The 13,158-nt window shown below is 66.4% G+C and overlaps 2 protein-coding genes across 2 annotated transcripts; one reads left to right on the top strand and one right to left on the bottom strand.

The window, feature by feature from the left end:
• Positions 1-385: 385 nt before the first annotated feature.
• Positions 386-6,324, bottom strand: CHLRE_10g450500v5 (uncharacterized protein). Its single transcript, XM_043066956.1, has 11 exons — positions 6,063-6,324; positions 5,906-5,965; positions 5,506-5,628; positions 5,080-5,314; positions 3,784-4,725; positions 3,570-3,638; positions 3,349-3,390; positions 3,033-3,106; positions 2,545-2,792; positions 2,254-2,353; positions 386-1,760 (listed from the first exon to the last, which is right to left on the bottom strand). Exons 1-11 carry the CDS (start codon positions 6,207-6,209, stop codon positions 1,515-1,517), a joined length of 2,286 nt encoding a protein of 761 aa, XP_042920353.1. The 5' UTR covers positions 6,210-6,324; the 3' UTR covers positions 386-1,514.
• A 123-nt stretch (positions 6,325-6,447) lies between these two features.
• CHLRE_10g450550v5 (uncharacterized protein) lies at positions 6,448-13,140 on the top strand. The gene is made up of 15 exons (XM_043066957.1): positions 6,448-6,663; positions 6,878-7,021; positions 7,377-7,436; positions 7,770-7,838; positions 8,286-8,332; positions 8,567-8,610; positions 8,828-8,937; positions 9,369-9,480; positions 9,812-9,873; positions 10,118-10,166; positions 10,335-10,401; positions 10,644-10,754; positions 11,070-11,151; positions 11,559-11,682; positions 12,157-13,140. The coding sequence occupies exons 1-15, from the start codon at positions 6,506-6,508 to the stop codon at positions 12,754-12,756; spliced, it is 1,839 nt and encodes a 612-aa protein (XP_042920354.1). The 5' UTR covers positions 6,448-6,505; the 3' UTR covers positions 12,757-13,140.
• The last annotated feature ends 18 nt before the right edge of the window (positions 13,141-13,158 follow it).

Genomic DNA, 13,158 nt, shown 5'->3' on the forward strand with positions numbered 1-13,158 from the left:
GTTCTGGCGGTGTTTGCAAGTAGAGGACCTGATGGACCTTAGTGACACCGGCCTCATGCACGATGCACGCAACGCCCCATGCGTGCCGCAGTGGCTGCCAGTGAAGTAAGCCGCCAGCGACAGTGTACCCTTTGCTTCGCTCGGAGGGTCGCACCCGCTTGAGTCACGATGCGCTCGACCCTCGGGAGTCTGGGTCTCCCTGGGTGCCGTGAACACACGTGTCTCATGGCATGGCTCTGCTGCGCTCCGATTGTGCGTCTTCGTCCCAGGCCAAAGGCTGCGCACTCGCGCGCCGGCCCGCGCAGCGCCTATGCAACCTAGCAGACGAAGAGGCACACGTCCGCAGGTACGCAACCCTATCTTCACCAATTACCAGGGAGTGCAACGGTATGAAGTATTACAGGGGCCACCGTCACACAAGACGCAGTGGCCGGACCCACGACGGTTGCCTAATTCTTCCGAATGCAATTCTAAGCCAGACCGGGCCAGGCCTGCTGCTTGATGCCTCCGCACCATGCTACCCTCAAAGTTCATGTGCCTCCGCGCCGCTGCGCCAGGCTCGTGTCTAACACCCAAATAATGCTGGGCCATCCACCTCTGCTCAAGCATTCAGACTCATGTACACAAGGGGACTTACTCTACTACTGACATGACTTCGATGTGCAGAATCACATGCCGCCAGGCGCCAGCGCAGCGTTTCTTCAGGACAGTCCCTCCTCTCCATGCCCAGCCTCCTCTGTCCCCGTCTCCTCGGTCCTTCCTATCATGTGCGCCAGGGGTGTTGGTTTCGGGCGCGAAGGAAAATGCCCCATACGTGACCATTAGTACGTCGCATGCCCTTACCAAGCGGCAAAATATAGGTCCCTCTCAGGGTGCAGGGCTGCAAAGTGCGCCCGCTATGCTCCGGCGCGTATGGTCCACCTTATCTCGAGGACGCTGCATACTCATTATGGCCATACTCAGGCACAAACTTCGTGCTCACGTCATTTCGCCTTATGCACATCATGCTTGCTACATCCCTCTCGCACGCGGAAGCATGCGCATCTGGTGGCTCCGCAAGCAGCTCTGGCGCCGTTTGCCAGCTCCGCCGCCATCATGGACAACTACACGCGCCGCCTGCGCACGCGCGCCACATTAAATATCTCATCGAGTCAGCAATGCTACAGCGCGGATGCTATGACACTAGCGAAATGTCGCAAAATGGCCCCGCGTCATAACTTACGCTGGTTTTACGTCTTTATCGTTCCCTGACCAAGTGGATGCAGGCCGTCCCGGGTCGTCTTCCCGTCAAAGTGTCTTCTCCGTCACCCACGCGAACATCCCTTTACACATGCACACGCCGACACCCTGTGCAGACATAATGAACATCCAGATGCCATGCCAATATGTGTTCCTCTGTTTGCGGCACGCGCACCGACACGGCGCCACGCACCAGCCACTGCTCTCTCCCCCTGATTCCCTCTCCTCCAGGGCCGTGCAGCCGCCAAACCACCGCCGCCACCAGGACCGCCGCCTTAGCCCTGCCGCGCGACCTGCTCCACCGCCTCCGCCGCCACCGCCTGCAGGCCGTCCATGCCCGCTGCCAGGCCGCCCAGGGCGCCGGTCACGGCCCCGCCCACGCCCTCCGCCGTGCTCTGCACCACCGCCACGCTGGTGGCGCTCAGCGAGCCCAGAGACGCCGCCGCGCCCGTGGCCGCCGCCGCCATGCCGTCGCTGAGGCTGCTGACTTGCTCCTGCACCAGCGGCTGCAGCGAGGCCACCTGTGGCGTGGCGATGACGATGGCGGTAGCGGTGTGTGCTACAGCGGGGTAGCTACGGTGCAGCGCCGGAGGCCTAGGACACCGTCGCATGCCGGGTGCTAGCGCCCTGGCGGGCGGGCTAGGTGCCAGCTAGGTGCCAGCTCTAGGTACAGCTGGCGCGAACCAGGGCGGCTCGGACGTGGGTGCGACATCGCAGGGCAAGGGGAAAGGGAAGGGAGGGAGGGCCGCCGCCGGGGACATTGCGGCACCTAGCGCGCGCGTGCCAGCCGTAGCGAAGTCATGATGAGGACTAAGCACGAGGTTGCAGCAGTGGCATTGGTGTGCGTTGATCCGGTTGCGTGGAAACCGTCAGTATAGTAGTAACCCGATCAAGCGATGGGATGTTCACAGAGCCCACATTACATGCGACGCCCAGTCCTCCCCGTGCGGCGCGGCAGCCCACACGAGTACGCAGCACCCCGACAGCCCAACCCCGGCCCAACCCCGCACGCACCTGCGCGCTCACCGACGACACCTGGCCGGCCAGCGCCGTCACCTGCGACTGCAGCTGCGCGCGCACCTGCGCTCCCGCCAGCGACGACTGCAGCAGCGTCCTGCGGCCGGCCGGGCAGCAGCGGCGGGCACGCACGCGCGCGGGGGAGGCAACTTGGCAACGCGCTTTGCCAAAGCCCTGCAACCACCTGCCCATCCTCCTTGCCCTTTCCATCCGCCCTTCCATTCTTGACCTCCTCAGCCAGGGGCTCAGCACCACCCCTCCCCACATGCGGGTCTTTGTCCTGCTCACTTGTTCACGGCCTCGCTGGCACCGCCCAGTGCCGAGCTGGCGCCGCTGCCCAGGGCCGACGTGTCGATGCCGCCGGGCGCCAGCAGCACCCACGCAGCCGCAGCGCCCGCCGCAGCGGTGGCCAGCAGCAGCGCAATTGGGCCGGCGCCACTGCCGCTCGCCGCGTCGCCGCCGGTGCCAGAGGTTGACGCCGCGGCGCTCGCCGCGGCAGCCTCCGCGGCGGCTGCCGCCGCCACGTCCGCCGCAGCCTGTGCACACACGGTGCAGAACACGGAGAACACCGTTGTTGACGCACCACAATCTCGAAGGCCAGTCCGAGCACTGCCACGTGCCCTGCCCTGCCTGGCCGCACATAACGCACCCGTGTCCGCGGCAAGTGGCCCTGCCCCAGTGCCCTGCCCCTGAAGTTGCCCTTTGTGCGTGCCCACTACGCGACCTCGATGACATGTCGAACCGCCGACGCCTGTGGAGCCCACCACCGGCCTCACCTGCTCCTCCGCCGCCTTGGCCGCGCCTGCCTCCTCCAGCGCAAGGAACGTCGGCAGCAGCTCCTCCTCAACGCCTGTGTGCAGCCGCAGCAATGCACAGGCAGGTGGGCGAGGAGGGCTGGGTCAATACATTGAACGCACAAGCAGATGGGGAGAGGCCGCAAGAGCCGACACCGCGGCCGCCGCGGCCGCCGTTGCGAAGGCCGCCACCACGTGCAGGGTTTGTTCTGCGGTCGTCTTAGTTCACTCCAGAAGCCCCGCGGGGCCGTCGGCGGCACCACGCACTACCTGCCACCACGCCACCCAAGACGCGCACCGGCGGCAGCAGTGGCGCTCTTGAGAGACTCCTCGGCCACGGCTGTGTCCGCACACCACGCAGGACAAGACTTGAGGCGCTAGCAGACACGTTTTTGGAGCTGGGTGGTTCAGGTGCGCACATGCTAACGCCCTAGGTGCCATCCTAACCGGCGATACAATCGACACTTCGTGCTTGCGCGACATGCAAAGACACACGCTCAGACGCGCAACGCTGCGCACCGGCCGCCGTGTCAGCACCCTTCACCACGGCATCCGCTGTAGCCGCCGGCTCCGCTGCCTCCAGGGCGGCTGTGGCGGGTGGCGGATGGGCTGGGGCGCGGTTGGTCGTGTTCAGCTAGCTCTAGAGGTAGGGTACTATACGGCTCTAACCTTCAGCGCTACGCAACATCTGCGGACATTCCGAATGCTGTCTAAACTGTAAGCCCTCGCGCACCGGCAGCAGCGGTAACGGCCGCTGCAGTCTCCAGCACGGCCGCCTCCGTAACGGAGGCGGTGTCCATGGCCGGCGCCACCGCCGCCGCTGCCATCGCGGACTCCACTGCTGCCTCTGCCACGGCCTCGACCACAGGAGGCTCCACAACCTGAGCCGTCGCAACAGTCTCTGCCGCCACCTCGGCCACTTCTACCATCACGGGGGCGGCCGCCACCACGGCCGCTGCCTCCACGGCCGCTGCCTCCGAGGAAGCTGCCTCTACGGCCGCTGCCTCCGCGACCGCGGCCGCCGCCTCCACGGCTGCCGCCTCCACGGCCGCCGCCTCCACGGCCGCCGCCTCCGAGGAAGCTGCCTCTATGGCCGCCGCCTCCACGGCTGCCGCCTCTGCGGCCGCCGCCTCCACGGCTGCCGCCTCTACGGCCGCCGCCTCCACGGCTGCCGCCTCCACGGCCGCCGCCTCCGTGGCCGCCGCCGCTATGGCCGCGGCTGCCGCCTCCACCGGCGGCACGGCGGCCTCGGCCGGCGGCACCACACCCAGCTCCATGGCCGCCGGCACAGAGGCGACGGCCGGCGCCTCGGCCTCAGCAGCAGCAGGCGGCGCGTCCACTGTCTCTGCCACAGCGTTGAGGGCTGCGGCGATGACAAGCTCGGTGGCGGGCTCGGTATTGGCGGTCTCGGTAGTGGCGGGCTCAGTGGTGGGCTCGGTGGTGGGCTCGGTGGCGGGCTGCAGCCCGGCGGGCTGAATGACGACGGCGAAAGCCGTGGGAACGGCCGTCACAGTTGCTGGGGTGGCTGCGGTGGCCTCAGTGGTGACGGCTGGCGCGGTGTCAATCACGGCGGCGGCGGTCTCAATCGCGGCGGCGGCGGTCTCAATCGCGACGGCGGCGGTCTCACTGACGGTCGAGGTGGTGGCTGTAATGGGCTCCACGGCCGGGATGGCGGCTGTGCACCGTGCGCGGTCAAGAGGGCAAAGCTGACATGCGGAAGGACTGGTCTCTGCTCTCTCGCTCGCTCGCTCGCTCGCTCGCACGCACGCACGCACGCACGCACGCACGCACGCACGCACGCACGCACGCACGCACGCACGCACGCACGCACGCACGCATACGCCCTCTCTCCCGAACTTCTCTCTTTCTCTTCTCTCTCTCTCGCACTCTCTCTTCTCACATGCACGTGCACACGTTGACAGACACATACATGCATGCACGCATATGCATGAAGACTCACAACTGCAAGCAAGCAAATCCCATTCGATGTGCCAGAGTCTGCACACTTGCCGCACAGCTACGGACTCACCAGCACCCGATGCCGACGCCTCCGACGCGGGCGCCTCAGCCACCGGCGCCACCTCGGCCACGGGCTCGGGCGCTGGCGGCGGCGGGGCGGGCACAAAGGCCTGCGTCATGTCGGTGGTGGCGCCCCACAGGCAGTCCACCGCCCACGCGCCCGGCTCCTCGGTGATGTTGAGCACGCGGTTGCCGCCGTCCTCCCAGCGGGACACCTGGTTGCTCTGCGCATTGTAGATTACACACTGCGCGTGCAAGGGCGCGGGCACGGGGGCGGGAGTGCGGGACGGTAAGGAGTCCAGCGCCATGGGAACGCCGCACGTGCGCACACCAACTGCCGCAAACAAACAGCCCTTGTTTTCGGTTCCCTGGTAAGCGGAACTCCGGCGTGAGAGCTTGAGCACGGCCTAGCGCCAGGCTTCCTTTGCATGCTTACCTTGAACTCATAGTGCCCCGCGTCGATAGGCACGTCCGCGCACCAAACGTCGCCTTCGCTCCATTCAAGCTGTAGACCCTTGTCGGCATTCCAGTCGCCCAGCAGCGGGCTCGAACCGACCAGCTGTGAATTAGGTGTCAGGTGATGGGGGTCAAGCTGGTAGCGCCGATTCTCGAGCAAGCGGACGCACAATCCACTCAACGACCCAGTGCAACACTCTCCCGAGACCGCGAAACAGCACACGCACAACCCAGAACCGCCAGAATAATGACATCTACACTTCAATAGGCTTTTGTTGCCGCCCGAGGCAGGCAAGCACGTCCCACCGCTTCAACGACTGACGAGGGTTTGCTGGAGCCCTTCCCAGCGATTTCCCGCTGCGAGCTTCATCCCAGCGCACCCGAAGCGTCTCGCCAAAGTTCACGCGGTAGGGCATCTTGATAGACAGGGTGGGCTTTGTCTGCGTGCAGAGTCGAGGAGCTCGATTGGATTGCGAGGATCGGGAAGGCCCGCGGTTTTCCTCTAGCGTCGGCTTGACATCAAGGCGCCTGTCTTACCGATGCGCCAGCGTCATTCCTCACTACCAGCGCGACCCTCCGACGGACAACGAACGGCGCTGGCGCCGATGGGGACGCAAGCGTGAACGCCCTGGGCGCGTTTGCTGTCCTGGAGCACTTCTGGTTACATGCGAATGACCTCATCATGGATAAATTTCAGCAGCGCAGGGGTTGGGAGGAGGTCGTAAGGCTGCGATGCAAGGCTGGGTGTTGCTCCAGAAAGGTGTTGCGGTCGCGAGGCTACTGTATATACACGTCTAACACGTCCATGGAAGTTATGAAGGACTGGTAGCCGTCCCGAGCAATGGACTGGGTTCGAACGGTGGATGGTGCATGGGCGCCCGTTTCCTTTCTAGAAAGCCGTAGTTTGTCAGCTTCGCAATCGCACAGTTGATTACTTCTATTAAGCTTTGCAACCGCTACCTGGCGCCGCGCCTTCAAGGATGCGGAGTCTTTCAACCCACGATGCTTGCGCACACACAACAGCGCGCTCGCCCTTCCATGCGCCTGCTCGCTTAGGGATTTTGCATCCGCGTCCATTGCGAGCGACTAAGGGTGTCGGACAAGCTCGGTGGCCCTTCCCGCCCTCTGTGGCAGTCAGGTAGGCACGTCCGCAGCCACGTATGGAGCCAGACCAGAGGCTGCCCCCTTGATGCAAACCCGGCTGCCGACTGCCTCGCCCAGCGCGGCACACATCCAGGCACAATGCCGGCTGCCGCATTGCCTGCCAGCGCCTCTCCTCACACTCCAGCTCAAGCGCGCGCGCTGGAGATACCTGTCTGATTCCCACTTGCCGACGCCCCGCTCCCCTGCAGCGCGACCACCAGCAGTGCTGCCGGCGCGAGCTCCTCCGCTGTGCATGGCGAGGCGGCTCCCAGCACCAGCGCCATTGGCCTCGGGGCCGGCGCCGGTGGCTCCATCAGCTGGTTCGACAGCTGGTACCCAGTGGCCTTCACCAAGTAGGCGGCGGGGTGTGGCGGTGAACTGGGGTGGGGTACAGGCGGGGGCGGGCTTGCTGTATGTGCCCGAGCCCAATGAGTTATGCACAGATGCCATAAGGAGGTGTTAGTCCTGGGTGGTAGTGTAGTCCAAGCTCCTCAAGTTAGACGACACCCAAGGTGGCGTTGGGGGCAGGCAACAGGGTTACCCCGACGATACTGGCGGGTTGGCCAGTGCCGTACGTGCCAACCGGGCAACAAGGCGACAGCACTGCTCAGCCTGCACACGCTTCCATCATGCACCGTGTCAGCTGGAGGCCTAAGACTTGCTCCTATGATGTGGACCTACCTACGCTGTGTGGCACCGCGCGCGCAGGGATCTGGATCCAGCCAAACCGCACCGGGTCACGCTACTGGGCATCCCCATGGTCGTCTGGTGAGTCGGCGGGCGATGGAGGGACGAGGGATGGGGGTAGGGGATGCGGCAGGGAGGGCCGCTTGTCAAGAGGGCTGAGACCCAATGGCGATGACGGCCCGAGATACACAATGGAGGGTCACTAGGGGGTCCGGGTACGGTGTGACGTAAGACCGTTCAGCATGAGAACACAGGTTGGGCAGCGGCAGGGAGCTTGCAGCAGGGATCGGCTAAGGCGAGTGCCGTAGTACTCATCTTAACTGCTCATTGAAGCGCAATCTCGCAGCGAGCGCAACTGGCTTGCCGACGTGTGCTCGCTCCCCGTGTCTTGCCCTCCTGCACTCGGGATGCCAGGTGGGACAAGAACGCGGCTGCCTGGCGCGTGTTCGAGGACGTGTGCCCGCACCGCCTGGTGCCGCTGAGGTGGGGACGTGTGTGTGTGGGGGGGATTAACGTTGAACCAATCCCGTAAGGAAACAGTCGCGCGGCAAGGAGAACTGCAGCTGCAAAAGCGCGTCGTTGTACATCACCGTATGTAGTCGGGCGGGCTTGGGCAGTGTAGCGGCAGGTGGAAGGAGCAGTCCAGAGCAGCTCCGAAGTCATCTCAACAGTGCGAGCCGCGCGCGGACCCCGTCGCCCAACTAGTTGCAAGGTTATTGGGGGGGGGGCAGTGGCCGGCGAATGGACGGTTACGGGCGAGGTGCAGGTGCAGCTGCAGGCGCAGGTGCAAGCCCAGGTGCAGTGCAGGAATGCGTGGGGGTTGGAGGCAGGGCCGCCGGATTGTAGCGCGTCGCCTCGCATGTGTGCTCCCGTGGTGTGAAATTGCGACCCCACCACCACTTCGCCGGTTCCCCTGCCGCGGCTGCGCAGTGAGGGCCGCATCACGCCGTCAGGCCTGCTGGAGTGCGGCTACCATGGTGCGTGCGGCGGCGTGCGCAAGTGTGCCTGTTATTGACGAGTGCCTGTGTGCCTGTGTGTTTGTGACTGTGCGGCTACCCTTTTACCCGTACTCGGGCTTTGGGCTGTCAGGGGGCCAAACCGCCGCCTGAGCGGAGGCTGGGATGCCGCCTACGAGTGCACGAGAGCGCTCTGCTGCGGCGCTCATCATGTGCCGTGCGCTTGTCCCCCTCCGCAACCCGCCGCAACCATAGGCTGGGCCTTCTCCGGCGACGGCAAGTGTGAGGTCATCCCGCAGGTGAGCGTGTGCCGGAGCTGATAGGGGCGGCGGGGGACCGGTGTGTAGTTGAGTTGTGTACACAAGAACCTCCCGACTACCCAACCTGGCGCCTGCCCAACATCACGCCTCCCCGCCTGTCCTTCCGCTGCTGCATCCTCCCGGGCCGCCCACGCATCCACGCATCCACGCATCCACGCGTCCACGCCCTCGCCCCTCTGCCGCCTGGGCCCCGCAGCAAGGCAAGTGCGACACGCCGCGCGCCTGCGCCACCGGCTACCACTGCGCGGTGCGGCAGGGGTTGCTGTTCGTACTGCCCAAGCCGCTGCCGCCCGCACTGCGGCCCAGGTGGGGGCGGGGAGCGGGGGCGGGGCCGAGGAAGTAGCTGGGCACCGCACATGGTCAGGCGAGGGGACAGCGGCCGGCCGCTGCCGCGGGGGACTGGGACAAGTCAAGGGTCCACGGGTTTGAGGAGGAGCGGCTTGGCCGTGTGCACAGCTTTCCCTGCCTTCCGTGACCGGGGTATACGATGCGGGCGCTGTGCCTGTCTGTACCCCGACCTGATCATGCCCCATGTCGCCCCCGTTCCCGGTCTCCCCACCCACCAACATACACAATTGCACCGTAAACCGTCGCTTTGCTACATCACATACACTGTCTTTGCGCAACGTTGTCCTTGTGCTCTTAACACGGTTGCACCCCATTGCATACACAGTCCTGCATGTCTCCTTCCTTCTGCTTTCTAACATAACCAATCACGCGCATCTCCCCGCCCCCAGCGGCGGCACCAACGACGAGCTGGCTGCGGCTCTGGCGGCGGTGGCGGAGGAGGAGGCGCGCATCCCGCTGGTGTCGGAACTGGAGGAGCCGGGCGGCAAGTGGCTCAGCCAGGTGGGGCGGCGGCGGCGTGGGGCGGGGGGGCGTGGCGTGGGGTGGGGTGGGGTGGGCGGGCTGGACAGGGGGACGTGTCCGCTGGGCGTGTGTGTCCTTCCATCCGTGTGCAGGTGTACCGTGCCTGCAGTCTGGGGGTGGGGGGGGAAGAGCTCGGCACGTGTGTACGGCTCATGCGGGCACACGACATCTGGTCATGCCACCACACGCACGCGCACGTGTCATCCATGGGCTCTCACGCAGCTGCACGGGCTGGACGCATCACGTGCCAGCATGTGTGTCGGCATGACCGCCGCAACATGTATGCATGCATGTACGCTCCCCCGCACAGGACGTGTGGCGGGACCTGCCGTACGACTGGAGCACACTGATGGAGAACGTGCTGGACTCCAGGTAGGGGCCGGGGTTTGAAGGGAGAGGAGGGGAGGGGCAGGCAGTGGCGGATGAGCCAGGCCGGTCGTATCGTACCGGCACACGACGGTTGCGGGCAACGCGCAGCCAGCTCCGTGAGTGTCCTGCCAGGTGGGCTGGAAGGCACAGAAGGGCCTGCCGGCTCAGGCCTTTCGGTCCGCGCGCCCTCCCTAACCCGGAGACGCCCCTCCGCCTGCCTGCTGTCCGGCCGCGCCCCCCCCTGCAGTCACGTGCCCTTCACGCACCACGCCTCCATGAGCAACCGCAACGTCATTGTGAGTGCGGCCCCGGCGGCGGCCTGACCAGCACTGCGGCAGCACAAGGGCCAGTGGGGGCGTGGGGGCCTTGTCTGTCCCTCCCTCCCCTTGTGTCTGTGTGTCTCACCATTGCCTGCTGCCGCCTGCCTGCTGCCCTGCCGCCCCGCCCTGCTGCCTCCTCCCCAGGGTCCCTACGACCTGAAGCTGACGTCAGCCATCACGGACGCCGGCTTCAGCGGCATGTGGACGACAGGTACGGTCGCGGGGGCTGGGGCGGGGTCGGGGGCGGCGGCGGGTAGGCGGGTCGCGCGTACATGAGCGTGTGCGTGCGTTCAGCGCAGCTCACACCATTTAGAGCGCATCCAAGTCGTCGTTCATCCCAGCATGTCACATGCCACTGCAGGCCTGCCGTCCAGGTCCCAACCCGCCCATGCACCCCCCCCCCCCCACCACCACCACCACACCCACACCCACACTCACCACCCCTGCTCGCAGGCCCGCGTGCCGGCAAGCTGGGCCCCCAGTCCACCACCTTCACCGCGCCCTGCTTCTTGAAGCACCGCCTGGACTCCAAGGGCTTTGCCAGCCTTACCGTGGTGTACGCGGGTGCGTGGCGAGGGGGCGGGCCTGGCACCCAGCCGTGTCTGGCTGCTCCTGGGAGTACTGCACGAGGACGGGGGTCGCAGCTCGGCACGATAGCAGTTGCCCCCTGGAAGAGGGCTCACTCCGTTCTCCACGGACGGCTACCCCGCTAAAAGAGCAAGGTTTTGATGCATTGCCGCTGGCGTGTGTTTGTTAGCCCCTCCGCTCGTGTTTTACGGCTCTCCTCCTGCACACTTGCTCCCCGCCCCGCCTCACCCTTCTCCTCCTTCCCCTCCTCGCCCTCTCCGCCCTGCCGGCCCCCCTCCCCTCGTGGCGCAGTGCCCATGGAGCCGGGCCGCTGCCGCCTCATCAACCGCAACGTGCTGCGCTTCAACAACGCCATCCCCGAGGCCATCTTCGGGTGAGGGCGCAGCCGAACAGGCAGCAGCAGCCCTCCAGCACCACTGCCTGGTACCATGGGGCTGGGGCGTAGCCGTCCTGGAAAGACGGGCGTGAACCGCACAGACGTCACTGTCTGAAGTGCCAGCGTCGTCCAGCGGAGTTGCAAAAATGAAGCCGGCCGCCGCCATCGCCATGCGGCTGCGTGAGGCGATGGCGGCCCCGCTCGCAGTCGCCTCCGCCCGGTTGACCCGTGTTGGGGCAGGGCGCGTGCACCGGCAGGTCGCCTCCCGCACACCCGCCGGCGCAACACACCGCGCCTGCTATGCTCACAGCTACAACTACAGCTCCGTACTGGCCCCCAGTTTGCCCTCATCACCCCGCGCCGCCCCGCCTCCTGCTGTCCCCCGCGCCCCTTGTCCCCTGCAGCCTGGTTCCCTCGTGGTGGTGGCACGTGTCCAGCCACGTGCTGCTGGAGGACGACCAGATCTTCCTGCACCTGGGCGAGGAGGAGACGGCGCGGAGGAGGGCGGGCGGGCTGGGGCACTCGCAGGTGGGCGGGGCGGAGGCAGGGGCGGGGGCGGGGCGGAGGCAGGGGTGGAGGCAGGGGTGGAGGCAGGCGGGTGGAGGCAGGCGGGTGGGGGCGGAGGCAGGCGGGTGGAGGCGGAAGCATGCGGGTGGGGGCGGAGGCAGGCGGGTGGGCGGCAGGGGGGCTGGGGCGGGTTACCCTGCTCAAGGGTTGGATGAGGGGAAGGCAGTGCCTAGGAGTGGCGACCAGGCCTGATGTGTCTGTCCCTGAGGCGGTGCTCCTCGCGGCCGCCTCGCAGCTGCACCCAGCTTGAAGCGACAGGCCAGGGGGGGAAGGCACTGGGGAGGAAGGGCTATGCGAAGGGCTATGCGACAAACGCGGAGGCAGTGCGGCGCTCGCAGCCGGCGTCCTCAGCTGGCGCCCGCCCACACCACATGCCGACATGCGGCACGGCTTGTGCCCACGTACCCACGACACCTCTGCCCCTCCCGCACCCAGGTCTGCTACATGCCCTCGCAAGCCGACACCTACGTCATTGCCTTCCAGCGCTGGCTGTCCCGCTTCGGCGGCGGCGGCCCCTTTGGCGGCGGCGGCCTGGCGGCCGACGGCGCCGCCTTTGTCGAGGCGCTGGGTCCGCGCCTCAGCCGCAAGGCGCTGCTGGACCGCTACAGCCAGCACACGGAGACGTGCGCCTCCTGCCAGCAGGGGCTGAAGCAGGTGGGCGGCGCGGCGGCGGCGGCGCGGGCGGTGGCGGTGGCGGCGGGCGCGGCGGCGGTGTTCTGCGCAGCGGTGGCGGTGGCGGTGGCGGGCGCGGCGGCGACGGGCGCTGGCGCGGTTGCCGCAGCAGGTGCGGCGGGCGCGGCAGGGGGTGCGGCAGCAGGGGCGGCGGGCGTGCTGAGCGCGGTTGGGTCCGTGCTGGTGGCGGCGGCGGGCGCGGTGGCGGGGCCGTATGACCCCACGGGTGTGAGCCACATGCTGCGCGCGGCGGCGTGGGCGCTGCTGGCTGCGGCTGCCACTGCGGCGGGCGGGCGCCTGGAGGCGCTGCGCAAGCTGTTCTATGAGGGCGTGTATCCGCCGCCGCGCAACCTCAAGGATTAGGGGCTGGTCGCGGCTGCCGTGACCCGGCAGAAGTTGGCTGAGGTGGGCGTGCGTGCGACACGACGGTTGACTGCAGAACATTGGAATAATTCTTGGTGCCCATTTCATGCGTGCAATTTTCCGAAGTGTGCTGTTTGAGTATCTATGATGCAACATGATGAACTTGGCAGAAGACCTGAAGTCCATGGTGATATCGTTGCGGCTCAGAAGCGACAGCGTTGTCAAATTCAAAGGGATGGGCATCTGTACATGTTATTAAACTTGTGGGCGGGACATTCATGCCGAAATGTCTCTTATCGGCCACAGTGAGCGGAGAGCAGGCGGAGGCGCGAGAATCGAGGATCGAGGATGGCGTTGGCCAACCCTTTGTAACCAGCAGGCAGCGTTATCGCACACGGACAC

This window comes from Chlamydomonas reinhardtii, chromosome 10 (genome assembly GCF_000002595.2).
Source record: "Chlamydomonas reinhardtii strain CC-503 cw92 mt+ chromosome 10, whole genome shotgun sequence".
In the NCBI taxonomy this organism is placed as follows: Eukaryota; Viridiplantae; Chlorophyta; class Chlorophyceae; order Chlamydomonadales; family Chlamydomonadaceae; genus Chlamydomonas; species Chlamydomonas reinhardtii.